General features: G+C 41.2%; 1 protein-coding gene across 2 annotated transcripts in view; it reads left to right on the top strand.

The window, feature by feature from the left end:
- Nucleotides 1–16,264, top strand: part of cyfip1 (cytoplasmic FMR1 interacting protein 1) — a 155,384-nt gene that overhangs the window by 80,370 nt on the left and 58,750 nt on the right. For both annotated transcript variants that reach the window (XM_063054534.1, XM_063054535.1), the window contains exons 12-15: nt 1,895–2,012; nt 5,490–5,612; nt 10,456–10,581; nt 14,730–14,896. In XM_063054534.1, coding sequence (XP_062910604.1) covers nt 1,895–2,012; nt 5,490–5,612; nt 10,456–10,581; nt 14,730–14,896 — 534 coding nt within the window. The remainder of the gene's footprint in view (nt 1–1,894; nt 2,013–5,489; nt 5,613–10,455; nt 10,582–14,729; nt 14,897–16,264) is intronic.

The following is a 16,264-nucleotide window of genomic DNA, read 5'->3' as shown; positions in this document are numbered from 1 at the left end:
TCTCTTTAAATTTTGTGCATTGGCGCCTCTATAGCAGGTGGTGATGCAGCCAGTCAGAATGTTCTCCATGGTTCATTTGTACAAATTTGTTAGTCTTTGGAGACATACCAAATCGCCTCAAACTCCTACTGTAGCACTTGGTGTGCCTTCATTTTGTGATTGCATCATTGTGTTGGGTCCAGGATAGATCCTCTGAGATGTTAATAAAACATAGAACAGTACAGCACAGGAACAGGCCCTTTGGCCCACAATATTGTGCTGAACCAGCTAAAAAGCAAATTGAAAACACCCAAACACTAATCCCTACACAATGTCCATATCCCTCTATCTTCTGCATATTCACGTGCCTATTGATATGTCTCTTAAAAGACTCTAATGTATTTGTCTGTACCACCATACCAGGCACTGCATTCCAGGCATCCACCACTCTCTGAGCAAAAAAAAAACTTACCTCTCACATCCCCTTTGAATCCATGCCTTCTGGTATTAGACATTACAACCCTGGGAAACAGATACTTCCTGCCTACTCTATCTATGCCTATCATAATCTTATAAACTTCTATCAGAACTCCCTGCAGCCTCTGTCGTTCTAGAGAAAACAACCTAAGTTTATCCAGCCTCTCATGATACCACATGCCCTCTAAACCACGCAGCATCCTGGTAAACCTCTTCTGCACCTTTTCCAAAGCCTCAACATCCTTCCTCTAGAGGGGTGACCAGAACTGTATGCAATACTTCAGATATGGCCCAACCAGAGTTTTATAAAGTTGCCACATAACCGCTTATCTTTTGAACTCAGTGCCTCCACTAATAAAAGCAAGTATTCCATAAGCCACCTTAACCACCCTATTGATCTGTGTAGCCACTTTCAAGGATGCTCATAGAACTTAAAGCTGCTCGCTCTTTCCACTGCTGACCCCCTTGATGATAACTGGTCTGTGTTCTCTCTCCTTCCCCTTCCTGAGGAACACAATCAATTCCTTGGTCTTGCTGATGTTAGTTGCAACATTGTTATTGCAAAAGCACTGAACCAGCTGATCGATCTCATTCCTGTACGCCTCCTTGTTGCCAAATGAGATTGTCAACAACAATGATATCATTAGCAGATTTACAGATGGGGGTTTGTGCAGTGCCTAGCCACACGGTCATGCATCAAGAGAGAGTACAGCAGTGTGCCAAGCCACATCCTAAGGTGTACCTGTGTTGATTGTCAGTAATGAAATGTTCTTACCGATTCACACTGACTGTAGTCTCCCAGTGAGGAACTTGAGGCTCCAGTTGTAGAGGGAGGTACAGAGTTCCAGGCTTTGTAGCTTGTTTTTTTAATATAATTTTTATTGACTTTTCAAAGTGAATACATGAGAAAATAATAAAAACCCTTCCCCCTCCCCTTAACCCTCCCCCCCCCCCGCTTTGTAGCTTGTTGATTAGTTGAATGCTGCAGTCTTATCATTGAGCAGCTGATTGATATTTGTATTGCTGTTGTGCTGGTGCTGCAAAGCCTAGTGGAGAGCCAGTGACATTGCACCCATTGTAGCCCTGTTGTAGCGTTAGGCAAATAGTAGTGAGTCCAGATAAAGAGTTAATTTTAACTATGACCCGCCTCTCAAAGCACTTCATCACAGTAGACGTGAGTGCTACCAGTCAATGAGCATTGAGGCAACTCACCTGCCCTTATTGGGCACTGGTATGTTTGATGCCCTTTTGAAACAATTGGGAACCTCTGACTGAAGCTGCGAGAGATGTTTGAAAAATGAATAAACCAGTATCGTTATGTTATAAGGGAAACAGTGGCATCCCATTTGTGGTTTTGATACTTGTTTTCATGTACTTAGTCAAATTTTGATATTGAACTGTTTACTCATGCACAGTTGTGTATGTGTTCTCAATTAAGGTGGACCATAACATCATCTAGCAGCAGTCCGCAGTATAACATTGTTGAACAAATGATTCAGATCAGAGAAGATCACATGCGTTTCATCTCTGAGCTTGCCCGCTATAGCAACAGTGAGGTATGTGAAATGTAATTCTTGATCATAATTAATTTAGAGTCCAACATGGTTGCTTTGTGCAAGCTTTTCTTAGGAAACACTGTACACATAGGAAATCACAAACGAAGCCACAAATAGTACTTGCGTCTTAACTTTTTGCTAAGCTGATGGACAGTGCATGCAGAAATCCTGTTGGATTAGGACTGGTGTTGGATGTATGCCTGTAGTTAAAGGAATAGAGAACTATATTCTGAGTCCTCAATAGAAACAAATTGAAATAGACAGAGAAGCATTTTCCATGAAGATAGTAATTAGCTTTCTTGCACTTTTGTTTTAAACAAATGTGTGTTTTGTAGCACTAGAGTCAAGGTCACCACTGAAACTCCTAACTGCTATCTGGTTATTTGGGAACTGCAATAGCTTGACATCTACTTCACTCTGTGGTTTCTGTGCTTCTGACTTTGTCTTACTGAAAACAGGAATAATCTGAGTGGTTGCACAAAAATCCTTAAGAAGCAAGGGTGAACAAGCAATGGCTATTATACAAGTTGCTACAAATAATATAGAAAAAACAAGGGATGTGGTCCTGCAGAATGAATATCGGGAGTTAGTTATGAAGCTTAAGATGTTCTCAAGGTAGCAGTCTCCAGATTATTCCTTGTGCTAGTGAATTCATGAGTAGAAAGTTAGGTCTGATGAATGTGGCTGAAGAACTGGCGTAGGGGATAAGCATTCAGGTTCTTGCAACATTGGGATCTCTTCTGGGATAGAGGCAACATGTGCAAGAGGGACAGGTTACACTTGAACCAGAGGGGGAACCAATGAGAAATTTACTTGTTGCCACTAGGAAGAGATTAAACTAGATGGCAGTGTGTGGGACTTGGGAGCAAAGTAATGGGTATGTGCAGCAACTAAAGAGTGTAAGTCTGGCGATATGGGTAGCCACATCTGCAGAATAAGGGTCAGGTGGGTCCACTGCTTTAAATTGCATCAATGCACATAGCTTAACGTGTAAGGCAGACAAAATGAGGGCATGGATTGCCTTCAGGAATGGGATATTATAGCCATAACAGAAATGTGGCTTAGAGAATGGCTGGACTGACAGCTCGATGCTCTGGATTACCAATGCTATGGGCATGGCAGAAGAACAGTGAAGAGTAGAGGGGGTATTGTCTTTTTTTTTACGGGAAGGACACAATAACAATACGTGGAGAGGATATTCTTTAGGGAGCATCTATCGAGGCAGTTTACGCATAGGTCTTTGAAGTAAGAAGTGGATGGTCACCTTGTTTGGACTATATTGTAGACCTCCCAAAAGTCAACAGGAGCCTGAGGAACAGAGTAAAACACACAAAATGCAGCAGGTCAGGGATCATCTATCCTCCAAGTCAAAGAAAATTTGCAGACCTTTTGTTTCATAGCTAATGATTATTACCTTTATGATTGTTTGCTTAACTACAGTTGTAAGAAAAAGTTTGTGAACCCTTTGCAATTGCCTGGTTTTCTGCATTAATTACTTGTAAAATGTGGTCTGATCTTCATCTGAATTACAACAGATAAACACAATCTGCCTAAACTACTGACACACAGACTTCTCATCAATATGAGCACACTATTTAAACAATCGCAGTCTAGTTTCGAAAAAGTATGTGAACCTCTAGGGTAACGGCTTCTACAAAAGCTATTTGGAGTCAGGTGTTCCAATCAATGAGATGAGATTGGATGTGTGGGTTGTAGAGGTGCCTTGCCCAATTTAAAAAAAAGACACACAAAGTCAGGTTACTGACAGAGCCTGTTCTTCTCAAGAAAGATCTGTTTATGTGCACCATGCCTCAGTCAAAACAACTTTCAGAAGACCTTAGAAGAAGAATTGTAGAGATGCATGAAGCTGGAAAAAGCTACAAAAGCATTTCTATAGAGCTGAGAACCTATCTACAAATGGAGAAAATTCAGTACTGTTGCTACTCTCCCTAGGAGTGGACATCCTGCAAAGATCACACCAAGAGCACAACGTGCAATACTGACGGAGGTGAAAAAGAACCCAAGGGTAACAGCAAAAGACCTGCAGAAATCTCTAAAACTTGCTAAAATCTCTGTTCATGTGTACACTATAAGAAAAACACTGAACTAGAATAGTGTTCCTGGAAGGACACCATGGAGGAAACCACTGCTCTCTTTTTAAAAAAAAACATTGCTGCACATCTCAACTTTGCAAAAGATCACCTGGATGTTCTACAACTCTTCTGGGACAATGTTCTATGGACAGATGGGACAACTTTTTGGTAGAAATGCACACCACTATATTTGGAGGAAAAAGGGCACTGCACACCAACATCAAAACTTCATCCCAACTGTGAAGCATTGTGGAGGAAGCATCATGGTTTGGGGCTACTTTGCTGCCTCAGGGCCTGGACAACTTGCATTCATTAAGGGAACAGTGAATTAAAAATTGTATTAAGACATTTTATAGGAAAATGTCAGGGTGGTAGTCCATCACCTGGAGTTTAAGAGTAGTTGGCTGATGCAACAAGATAATGATCCGAAACACAAGAGTAAATCAACAGCAGAATAGTTTAAAAAGAAGTAAATTCGTGCTTTGGAATGTCTAAGTCAGAGTCCAGACCTTAACCGAATTGAGATGCTGTGGCATGACCTGAAGAGGATTGTTCATGCAAGGTATCCCAGAAATATTGATGAACTGAAACAGTTTTGTATGGAGGAATGGTCTAAAATTTTTCTTCTCCGTTGTGCAAGTTTGATCAACTACAGGAAACGTTTGGTGGAGGTTATTACTGCTAAAGGAGGTTCTACCAGTTATTAAATTTAAGGGTTCACATACTTTTTCCAGTTTGGGCTGTGAATGATTAAACAATGTGACCTATAAAGATATTGTTGTCTGTTATTAGTTTAGACAGATTGTGTTTGTCTATTATTGTGACTTAGATGAACATCAGACCACATTTTATGAGTAATTAATGCAGAAAGCAAGGTAATTGGAAGGGGTTCACAAACTCTTTCTTGCAGCTGTACATGTTTATTGTATAATATGAAATAGCCATAATTCCATCATGAATCTTCTGCATTATGTCAAGATATACCACTATGGAAGCTACCGTATACCTGTACAATCTGCCAAGTTTTTAGAAAGCACCTAGGGAATGTGAAAATAAAAACCTTGTACAGGTTTATAATCTTGATTGGAGAGTGGTGATGGGTGGGGGGGGGTGGTGAGAGGAATATTACAAAATACAACTTTTTCTGTTATCTAGATATACAGATATAATTTTAAAAAGTGATAAGGTCTGTCAGAACCTTAGAAATTCCATTTTTAACCTTTTGTTGTTTATCAGTTATCCTGTAAGTGTGTAATGTTTTTTGTTGAAATCAGAATGTGAATGCAGTCTGCATGTAGTTGCTGTGAATACTCTGTGCAGTTGAGCTGACTTTTTGGATCATTACATCCCTTGTTCCCGTTTTCAATTTAACTACCTCTTGCAGGTAGTGACAGGGTCAGGCAGACAAGAAGCTCAAAAGACTGATGCAGAATACCAGAAGTTATCTGAACTGGCTTTACAGGGAATGCAGCTGCTTTCCCAGTGGAGTGCTCATGTTATGGAAGTGGTAAGAAACCTAAATAAACTACTTAAAGTAATTGTGCAGTTTTATTTTTGAAAAACTAGTGTTCTGTTCTCCTGTGTGCAGTGTACCAGTTTCTCTTGTCCCATTTTAATAGATATATTCCAGACTTTTTAATATTTGCTGTAATTCATTCTTTGCATCTTTTGCTCATTGCATCTGTATCATTTTGTAATAAGTTAGAACGTTGGGGCCCATCTAGTCTCTGCAGAACTGTTTATTTGCCTGGTCCCATTGACCTGCACCTGGGCCACAGCCCTCCACTTCCCTCCCATCTGTGTAGCTATCCGAATTTCTCTCAAATGTTGAACTCGAACCCACAACCACCACTTCTGCTTGCAGCTCATTCCACACTTTCACCACCCTCTGAGTGAAGATGGTTCGCCTCATGTTCCACTTAAATATTTCACCTTTCGCCCTTAACCCATGATCTCTACTTTTAGTGTCACCCAACCTCAGTGGAAAAAACCTGCTTGCATTTACCCTGTCTATACCCCTCATAATTTTGTATGCTTCCATCAAACCTCACCTCATTCTCCTAAACTCCGGGTAATAAAGTCTGAACCTAAACAACCTTTCCTTATAACTCAGGTCCTCAAGTCCTGGCAACATCCTTGTAAACTTTTTCTGCACTCTTTGAATTATATTGACGTCTTTTCTGTAGGTCGTGACCACAACTACAAACAAAACTTTAAATTAGGCCTTGCCAATGATAAACACAATTTTAACGTACAGTAACTTTCCAACTCCTGTATTCAATATTTCGATTTATGATCCCTCTGTTTCACTGCACTCTTCAGTGCTCTGCTGCTTACCGTGCAAGTGCTGTCCTGGTTTGTCCTCCCACAGTGCACCACCTCATATTTATCTGCCTTAAATTCTATCTGCCATATCTAGGCACATTTTTCCAGCTAGTTCAGATCCCACTGCAAACTTTAGTCTTCCTTGCTGTCCCCTACACTGCCAATCTTGTGTCATCCACAAATTTGCTGATCCAGTTTACTACATTATTATCTAGATCGTTGATATAGATCCAGCACCGATCCCTGCGGCTCAGCACTAGACAGAGAGGTAACCATCTGCTACCACTTTCTGGCTTCTTCTGGAAAGCCAATGTTCAGTCCAATTTACTACCACATCTTGAATGCCAACGACTGAACCTTCTTGACCAGTCTCCCATGCGGGACATTGTCAAAGGCCGAAAGCCCATGTAGACAAAATCCACTGCCTTGCCTTTATCAACTTTCCTGGTAACTTTCTTGAAAAACTCTGTAAGGTCGGTTATACATGATCTACCACCCACAAAGCCATGTTGGCTATCCCTCATCAATCTCTGTCTATACAAATACTTATACATCCAGGCCCTTTGAATATCATCCAATAACTTTCCCACTACTGATGTCAGGCTCACTGTCTTATAATTTCTTGGCTTATCTCGGAGCCTTTCTTAAACAACGGAACAACATTAGCTATACTCCAATCCTCTGGCTCCTCACCCGTAAATTTTTTTCTTCCGAGTAGTAGAAAATTGCTCATTTTATCAATGTTTTGCTCGATTTTTTAAAAATCCTCTCTGAATCTTATTGTGTGGTACACTTCAGTAATTTGCTTATATCAGTATTTTTTAGATGGCATAAGTATTTCTCTTTGTTTGAATTTTTATTTCTCTGAAGATATTTCCTGTATGGCACATTAGGAAGTAGTTCATCTGAATGAAAACTTTCGCAATGTCTTTAAAAATCCATGTCACACTTCCTGTAATAGTTCTTGCATCAGGTTGTAACTTTTACATTACAGATTCTATGAATGTCATGGGTGAAACTTAAAGAATCTGAAAGCAAGTAAAGGAGTTGAAAATGTTTGGCTTTTCAGGTTGGAAAACAATGGACAGGGCCGGCTGGTGGTGCAACGACATCGGCGCTGGACCTGGGAGCGGAGGTTCCCGGGTTCGAAGCTAGTCAGGTCCGCCCCTGAGTACTCCGTGCCGGGTTGAGTGTCGAGAACGCAACTCGACCTCATAAAATAATAAAAGGGAAAACACTGTGAAAATGTCTGTGTGAGGAGTGGTGCGCCATATAGTCTGTCTCTCTCTCTCAGCCTTGTAAAAGCCATGAAAAATACATCATCATGGACACATGCACAGACGCGCACGCACGCAGGCACATGCCAAAAAAAGAAAGAAAGAAAACAATGGACAACTCATTTCCATTCCATAAGAGAGAACCAGCTATGATCTGTTGCCAGGAGACATTGCAGATTTGTTAATATTTGTAATCATTGGCAGTGCAGCAAACATAATATTCTTTTAGTAGTTTGATAGAAAATTCCTTCCATCTCTCCAGTCTATTCATTCATCATTTCTAAACACTGGTGTCTCCCCTCCCCACCACCCCGTGGACCATTAGAAAATTGCCTCTGACACCATCACTAATCTCATCAACTCTGGACAACTCACATCCACTGCCACGAAACACCCTACCCTGCACTGTTCATTTCTATCTCTTACCCAAGATCCACAAGCCTGACTGTCCGGGTAGACCCATTGTCTCTGCCTGCTCCTGCCCCACCTCAACTCCATTCTATCACCCTTGGTTCAGTTTCTTTTCACCTATACCTGCAACACTTCATATGCTCTCAATCTCCTCAACAACTTTCAATTTCCTGGCCCTGACTGCTTCATCTTCACCATGAATGTCCAGTTCCTGTATACTTCTTTCCCCCATCAAAAGGCCTTAAGGCTTTCTGCTTCTTTCTCAACAAAAGACCAAACCAGTTCTCTCCCCCTCCCCCCATCGCCACTGTCTCCATCTGACAGAACTGGTCCTCGCTCTCAACAATTTCTCCCCACTTTTTCCAAACTCAAGGGATAGTCATGTGCACCCTCATGGACCCCAGCTATGCCTGTGTGTTTGTTGGCTACGTGGAACAGTCCATGTTCCAAGCCTTCCCTGGTAATGCTCCCCAACTCTTCTTGTGCTACATTGACGACTGCATTGGTGCTGCTTTATGCACCCATGCTGATCTTGTCAATTTCATCAACTTTGTCTCCAACTTCCACTCTACCCTTAAATTCACTTGGTCTAGCTCTTCTTTCTCAATCCCTCTGTTTCCATCTCTCTGGAGACAAATTGTCTACCGATTCCCATGGCTAGCTTGGCTATACCTCTCCCACCCTGTCTCCTGTGAAAATACTATTCCCTTTTCTCAGTTCCTTTGTCTCCACCGCATCTGTGCCCAGGATGATGCTTTCATTTCCAGGCCATCAGAAATGTCCTCCTTCCTCCACCATTGATATTGCCCTCACCCGCATCTCCTCCATTTCCCATCTGCACTCACCCCATCTTCCCACTGCCTTAATGGGTATAGAATTCCTCTCCTACTACCCCATGAGCTTCCACATCCAACATGTCATTCTCACAACTTCCACTATCTACAAAGTGGATCCTAACACCAAACACATCTTTACTCCCCCCCCCCGCCACTTCCACAGGGATTGCCCCCTCAGTGATTCCCTTAACCATTCATCCTTCCCCACTAATCTTCCCCTTGGCACATACCCTGTAAGTAACAGAAATGCTACACCTGCCCATTCAACTCCCCGCTTACTTCCATTCAGGACCCCAACAGTCCTTCCAAGTGAGGCAACACTTTACCTGTGAATCTGTTGGGGTCGTCTATTTTATCTGTTGCTCCCATTGTGGCCTGCTCTGTATGGTGAGACCAGACATAGATTGGGGAAACCAGTTTGTCAAATACCTGCTTCATCTGCCAAAAGCAGAATTTTCCAGTGGCCAATTGTTTTAATTCCTATCCCCATTCCAGTTCTGCCACGATGAGGCCACTCCAGGGATGGAGGAGTAATACATCATATTCCCTCTCAATAGCCTACAACCTAATGGCATGAACATCAATTTCTCCTTCTGGTATTTTTTTTCTGGCCTCTTACTACTTCTCCTCAACTGCCTATCACCTCTCCCAGTACCTCTCCTTCCCTTTCTCCTATTGTTCACTCTTCTGTCCTATCAGATTTGTCCTTCTCCAGCCCTTTACCTTTCCCACCCACCTGGCTTCACCAATCACTTTCCAGCGTGTCCTCCTTCCCTTCTCTCCTCCATCTTATTCTAGCATCTTCCCCCTTCCTTTCCAGTCCTGATGAAGAGTCTCAGCCTGACATGTCAACTGTTTGTTCATTTCCATGGACGCTGCCTGACTTGATGGGCTCCTTCAGCATTTCATGTGTGGTGCTCTTGCAAATGAAATTGCAACTTGTGCATTCAGGCTAATAGTTTGCTTCTCAGGGTATAATCTTCCACATTGGAGAGATGAAATACCAATTTGGTAACTACAAAACATCAGTGTAATTGCTGAACATGTATTTTAATGATTCACCCTATTCCCAGTCTGTCATCTCCTTATAAACTCTAAATTTCTTTCCTATGAATAAAAGTTATTCCTTGAATTGTACTTGTTTACAATTTGATGCCCTCCATTATCATATTCAACAATTTCAAATCATTTGCACAGTTTACTACTTTTTGTCTGTTCATTATATCATTCCTACTTTCTGTCTATCATTCTGTGTGTATTTTCCCTTCTTGGTCTCCTCCTGTCCTTTGTACTTGAAAATATTAGTGTATTTTTGACATTTTGGTATTCTGATAATTAGTTGTGTACCTTGAAATGTTAGTTATTTCTTGGGTCAAAAGATATTGCCTGATTATTTAAATATTTCCAGTGTGTATGCTTATAAATCACATCTCCAGCATTAGTGATTTTTCTTTTGTTAAACGATATGATTTCCCCTCATGTTTACTTTATTATCTTACAGTACTCTTGGAAGCTTGTGCATCCTACGGATAAGTACTCCAATAAAGAATGCCCAGACAATGCAGAGGAGTATGAAAGAGCAACAAGATACAACTACACAAGTGAAGAGAAATTTGCACTTGTTGAGGTGGAATTCTAAAGTATTTACCTGTTATATCCTAATGAGCTTTTAAGTTGAAATTTTATTGAAAGAACAGATATATTTTCAGTACTCTTATACAAAAACTTTAAAAACATAAATGCATTATTAAATTATTTTTAAATTGACTCCTTAGCTTTGCCTATTTTTTGAATATTAAACAGAGGCATAGAAAACCTACGGCACAATATAGGCCCTTTGGCCCACAAAGTTGTGCCGAACATGTCCCTACCTTAGAAATTACTAGGGTTACCCATAGCCCTCTATTTTTCTCAGCTCCATGTACCTATCCAAAAGGCTCTTAAAAGACCCTATTGTATCCGCCTCCACTACTGTTGCCGGCAGCCCATTCTACACACTCACCACTCTCTGCATAAAAAACTTACCCCTGACATCTCCTCTGGACCTTAAACCTGTGTCCTCTTGTGGCAACCATTTCAGCCTTGGGAAAAGGCCTCTGACTATCCACATAATCAATGCCTCTCATCATCTTATACACCTCTATCAGGTCACCTCTCATCCTCCTTCGCTCCAAGGAGAAAAGGCTGAGTTCACTCAACCTGTTTTCATAAGGCATGATCCCCAATCCAGGCAACATCCTTGTAAATGTCCTCTGCACCCTTTCTATGGTTTCCACATGCTTCCTTAGTGAGGTGACCAGAATTGAGCACAGTACTCCAAGTGGGGACTGACCAGGGTCCTATACAGCTGCAACATTACCTCTCAGCTCCTAAATTCAATCCCACGATTGATGAAGGCCAATACACCGTATGCCTTCTTAACCACAGAGTCAACCTGCACAGCTGCTTTGAGCATCCTATGGACTTGGACCCCAAGGTCCCTCTGATCCTCCACACTGCCAAGAGTCTTACCATTAATACTATATTCTGCCATCACACTTCACACTTACCTGGGTTGAACTCCATCTGCCACTTCTCAGCCCAGTTTTTTCATCCTATCAATGTCCCGCTGTAACCTCTGATAGCCCTCCACACTATCCACAACACCCCCAACCTTTGTGTCATCAGCAAACTTACTAACCCATCCCTCAACTTCCTCATCCAGGTCATTTATAAAAATCTTGAAGAGTAAGGGTCCCAGAACAGATCCCTGAGGCACACTACTGGTCACCGACCTCCATGCAGAATATGACCCATCTACAACCACTCTTTGCCTTCTGTGGGCAAGCCAGTTCTGGATCCACAAAGCAATGTCTGCTTGGATCCCATGCCTCCTTACTTTCTTAATAAGCCTTGCATGGGTTAGCTTATCAAGTGCCTTGCTGAAATCTATATACACTACATCTACTGCTCTTCCTTCATCAATGTGTTTAGTCACATTCTCAAAAAATTCAATCGGCTCATATGGCACAACCTGCCCTTGATAAAGCCATGCTGACTATTTCTAATCATCTTATACCTCTCCAAATGTTCATAAATCCTGCCTCTCAGGATCTTCTCCATCAACTTACCAACCACTGAAGTAAGACTCACTGGTCTATAATTTCCTGGGCCATCTCTACTCCCTTTCTTGAATAAAGGAACAACATCTGCAACCCTCCAATCCTCTGGAACCTCTCCCGACCCATTGATCAAAGATCATCGCCAGAGGCTGAGCAATCTCCTCCCTCACCTCCCACAGTAGCCTGGAGTACATCTCATCTGGACCCGGCAATTTATCCAACTCGATGCTTTCCAAAAGCTCCACCACATCCTCTTTCTTAATATCTACATGCTCATGCTGAAGCGGTATTCATGTCTGTATTTTGAACTTCGTGTGTTTCCCAGTTGCGGGCCTTTTTCCCCCTCCGTGGCATGGTCTTTGAATTGTGTCCTCTGGCTATTATCATGGTGGATTTATCACTAAACAATGAGACCTTTGACCTGATCAACTGAACTGTTCAGGGTCAATGTTTACTGCCATTTAACCATATACGTGTATACTGCCGAATGAAACAACATTCCTCCAGACCAGGGTGCACCACACAGTACAAATAACTCACACACAACACACAAAGTAATATTACAACAAAAAAAGAACAAATAATAAAATATATTACAGAAGATTGACATTTTGCATCAGGTGCATTTATAACAGAAGTTAAGAAGTAAATAGTATAACATGATTAGGGCTTCATAAGTGATGAGACCTGGATGGTGGCAGGGAGCTCAGTAGTCTCACAGCCTGGGGGAGGAAGCTGTTTCCCACCCAAACAGTTCATGTCCTAATGCTGTGATACCTATCTCCTGTCTGCTGGTAGGTGGTCAAAGCGATTGTGGGACAGACGGGAAGGATCCTTGACAATGCTAAGGGCCCTGTGTACACAGCACTGCTGATAAGTATCTTGGATAGGTAGAAAAGGGCCTTTTCAGCAGTCCTCACAATCCTCTGTAGGGTCTTGAGGTCAGATGCCTTGCAATTCCTGTACTGGATGGCAGCTGGTCATTATACTCTGATTGTTGTTTATCTAAAAATTAATTAGAATGGGTTGGAGGGGGGACCTGCACTCTTCTAATACCCATTTCCCCGTATGCCTAATTCCATTTATGTAGCTGTTTGTAACCATTATACTTCTTTAAAACATAACACATCTTCACAAGGGAACTTCTTCACTTAGAAGGTGGTGAGAGTGTGGAATGAGCTATTAATGCAAGAGATGGATACAGTTTTGATTTCAATGTTTAAGAGAAATTTGGATAGGTACATGGACAGGAGGGGTATGGTCCAGGTGTAGGTTGATGATACTAGGCAGATTAATAGTTTGGCATGATGTAGATGGGCTGAATGGTCTGTTTATATGCTGTAATGTTCTATGACTCTTGCACTATTCCCCACTACCAGCTCTTGCTCATTTTCTCAACTAGATGATACATAGATGTGGGGTCAGCTTTCGTGTGTATACTAAACCTCATCCAACTCCCTCACTCTGCCAGTTGTCCCATCTTTACTGCCTCTGCTTGTATGACATCCTTAATGGGAAAGCTAGTAACAACTTCTTTCTCTGCCACCAGACCCATAACCCTGCTGCCAATGATTCTGTCCTATTTCAAGGTTAAACCAGACTAATATTGTCTTCAATAAATTAAATACCTAACTACTCTAGTTCTTACTGCCTATGTCAGATCCATAGCCCTGCATTCTCTATATATTGATGTACCAATGCAAGAGCCTTTTTAAATGCCTCTTTCTTGCTTTGTCTCCACTACCACCCCTGACTGAGTATTCCAGGCACCCATCATTTTTTGTGTTTTATAAAGAAGCACGTCTTGAAAGCATATCTTGAGCTTTGGACGCGTCAACCCTGTGAAACAGATGCCAGTTCTCTACTATCTTTGCTTCTCATAATCTTGCAAACTTATATCAGGTCTCTCAGCCTTTGCCGCTTCAGAGTGTTCAACCTCTTCTTACAGGACATGTCCTTGAATCCAGACAGCATTCTAATAAACCTCTTCTGCACCCTTCCAAAATTCTTCTTCACATCCTTCTTGGAAAGGAGCAACCATAATTCAATGCAGTACTCCATATGTGGCCTAACCAGAGTTCTATAAAGGTGCAGCATTTCTTGCTCTCATTGCCTAAGTTAATAAAGGCAAGCAATACCATATTGTTTCTTTAATACCCTATCAACTTGTCACTTTCAGCATGCAAAGTACTTAGGCCCCAAGATCCCTCTGTGTATCAATGTTGTTAAGCTGTATTAAGGCAAATTATATCGCCCTCCATTTAAAATAGCACCAGTAGCTGAAATTTAGCTGAGTTTATTGATGCACTTGGAAAAAGGCTGCAGTATCTTGAAAAACGAATGATGAATTGTCAATAGTTTATTTTAATATCTATTAATAAAAACATTTGAGTTTGGATAAAATATCCTGATATTTAAAGAATAATTCCTTATTGATATCAGTGAGAGGAAGATATGTTGAACTATTATTTTTGGCTGATTAATCTGTCCTTTACAATTGTGTGATTTATCGAGAGTACAACGGCTATAAAAACTTGCACATCAATTGTGTGCAATTTTTAGTTTAAGTTCTTCTAAATTATAACACTTTCTATTCAATTTATAGCAGCTTAATGTTTATGTTAACGGTAATGTTCATTAAACTTAAATATAATTTATCTGTTTTGCAATGTAGGTTATAGCAATGATTAAAGGACTACAAGTGTTGATGGGTAGAATGGAGAGTGTGTTCAATCATGCAATTCGACATACCATTTATGCTGCACTCCAAAACTTTGCTCAGAAAACTCTTCGTGAACCTTTGCGTCAGGCCATCAAAAAGAAGAAAAATGTGATCCAGAGGTTTGTGAGTGTGGTTATGCATTTTTGTTTGTTCTCTACTTCAGAGACCTGTACTTAGCCTTAAAAAATACTATTGGAGTTGATCTAAATTATACACATGCCTTTTCTGTGAGAAAGTGAATCCAGTAGGAATAGTTGAAAGTTATAAAGAAGGTTCTTTTGGTAAGTTTAGTTGTAAGGATTGGGACAAGATTAGTCTGATGAATTAAAATGTAGTTTTTCAAATTGACCAAAAAAAACTCTTAAGGGGAAGCCATGGGGATCGCAGAAGATTGGTGAGGCAATTGAATCTGTGAACATTCTTCCCAGATGATGCCTTCTGTTTACCTTGAATAAAACTGTTCATAACAATTTAGCAATTTCTGTTGGATGAACTTTTTCATTCTTGATGATTGTCAGTGCGAAAGGAAATTCTGACATCTATGATACTTATGATACGCAGTACTTATGGTGTCGCTAAGCTGGTTGAACAGTCAATCTAATCAAACATGATGCTCTGAAGGAGTTTCTCTTTTTAGCTGGTCTTCTGGAATTATGAATGATTTGCTTACTCTCCAGCTTTGTGAGTTGTGAAGTAGTTGTTGAAAGCAGATGCTTTTCCAGAAAAGGGGTAGGAGATTCCTGAAAACAAATGGAGAGTTTGTGAGATAGCACATGCTTCTTGCCATATGTGCAGGGCTTCATTGTTCTTCTGATGCAAGCTTCTTGTACTACTTGGTCAAACTTATTGATACTACATGAATGCTCCTTTTCCATTTGAACTTGGTTGTGAAATTGAGAATCTTTGTTAGCATGGGCCGAAGTGTCCAATTCCATGGACCAGGGGTTTATTCAGTGTGGTTTTGATCATGCTCTTCAAACATTTCCTCTACCTCTTACTATGATAGAGCTCCAAATAGTTTGGTATTTTTGAGAGTATGGTTTTAGGCGTACAAATACCCTACATAGCTGCCTGCTTGTGACTAGGGCCTTTACGGCAGGAGTCCCCAACCTTTTTTGCACTGCGGACTGGTTTCATGTTGACAATATTCTTGCGGACGGGGGGCGGGGGAGGGGGCAGGATGGTTGCCAACGAACAAGAGTAGCAGTCAAATACATTGCGTTTACCCAAGAAAGACTACAATGACCACGAAGCCTTGCGCGGGCGCAGGTGCGCATGCGTAACCTGCGCATGTGTGCACGTGCCGATTATTTTTCTACAAATCGTTTTTGGCGATTCTGTTTGGGGGAGGGCGTTTGTAAAAGGGTTTATCTAACGAATTTAATATTCAACACACAGCCCATATTTTCCTCGCATGAATATAGCGATAAGTCAATTATCAGGGGAGGACAGTGGAGCTTGAGGTAAATGTTGAACGAACTTCCATT

Source organism: Mobula hypostoma, chromosome 7, assembly GCF_963921235.1.
Source record: "Mobula hypostoma chromosome 7, sMobHyp1.1, whole genome shotgun sequence".
Classification (NCBI taxonomy): Eukaryota; Metazoa; Chordata; class Chondrichthyes; order Myliobatiformes; family Myliobatidae; genus Mobula; species Mobula hypostoma.
The sequence above is the reverse complement of the archived record's forward strand: the minus strand, read 5'-3'. Positions and strand labels throughout refer to the sequence as shown.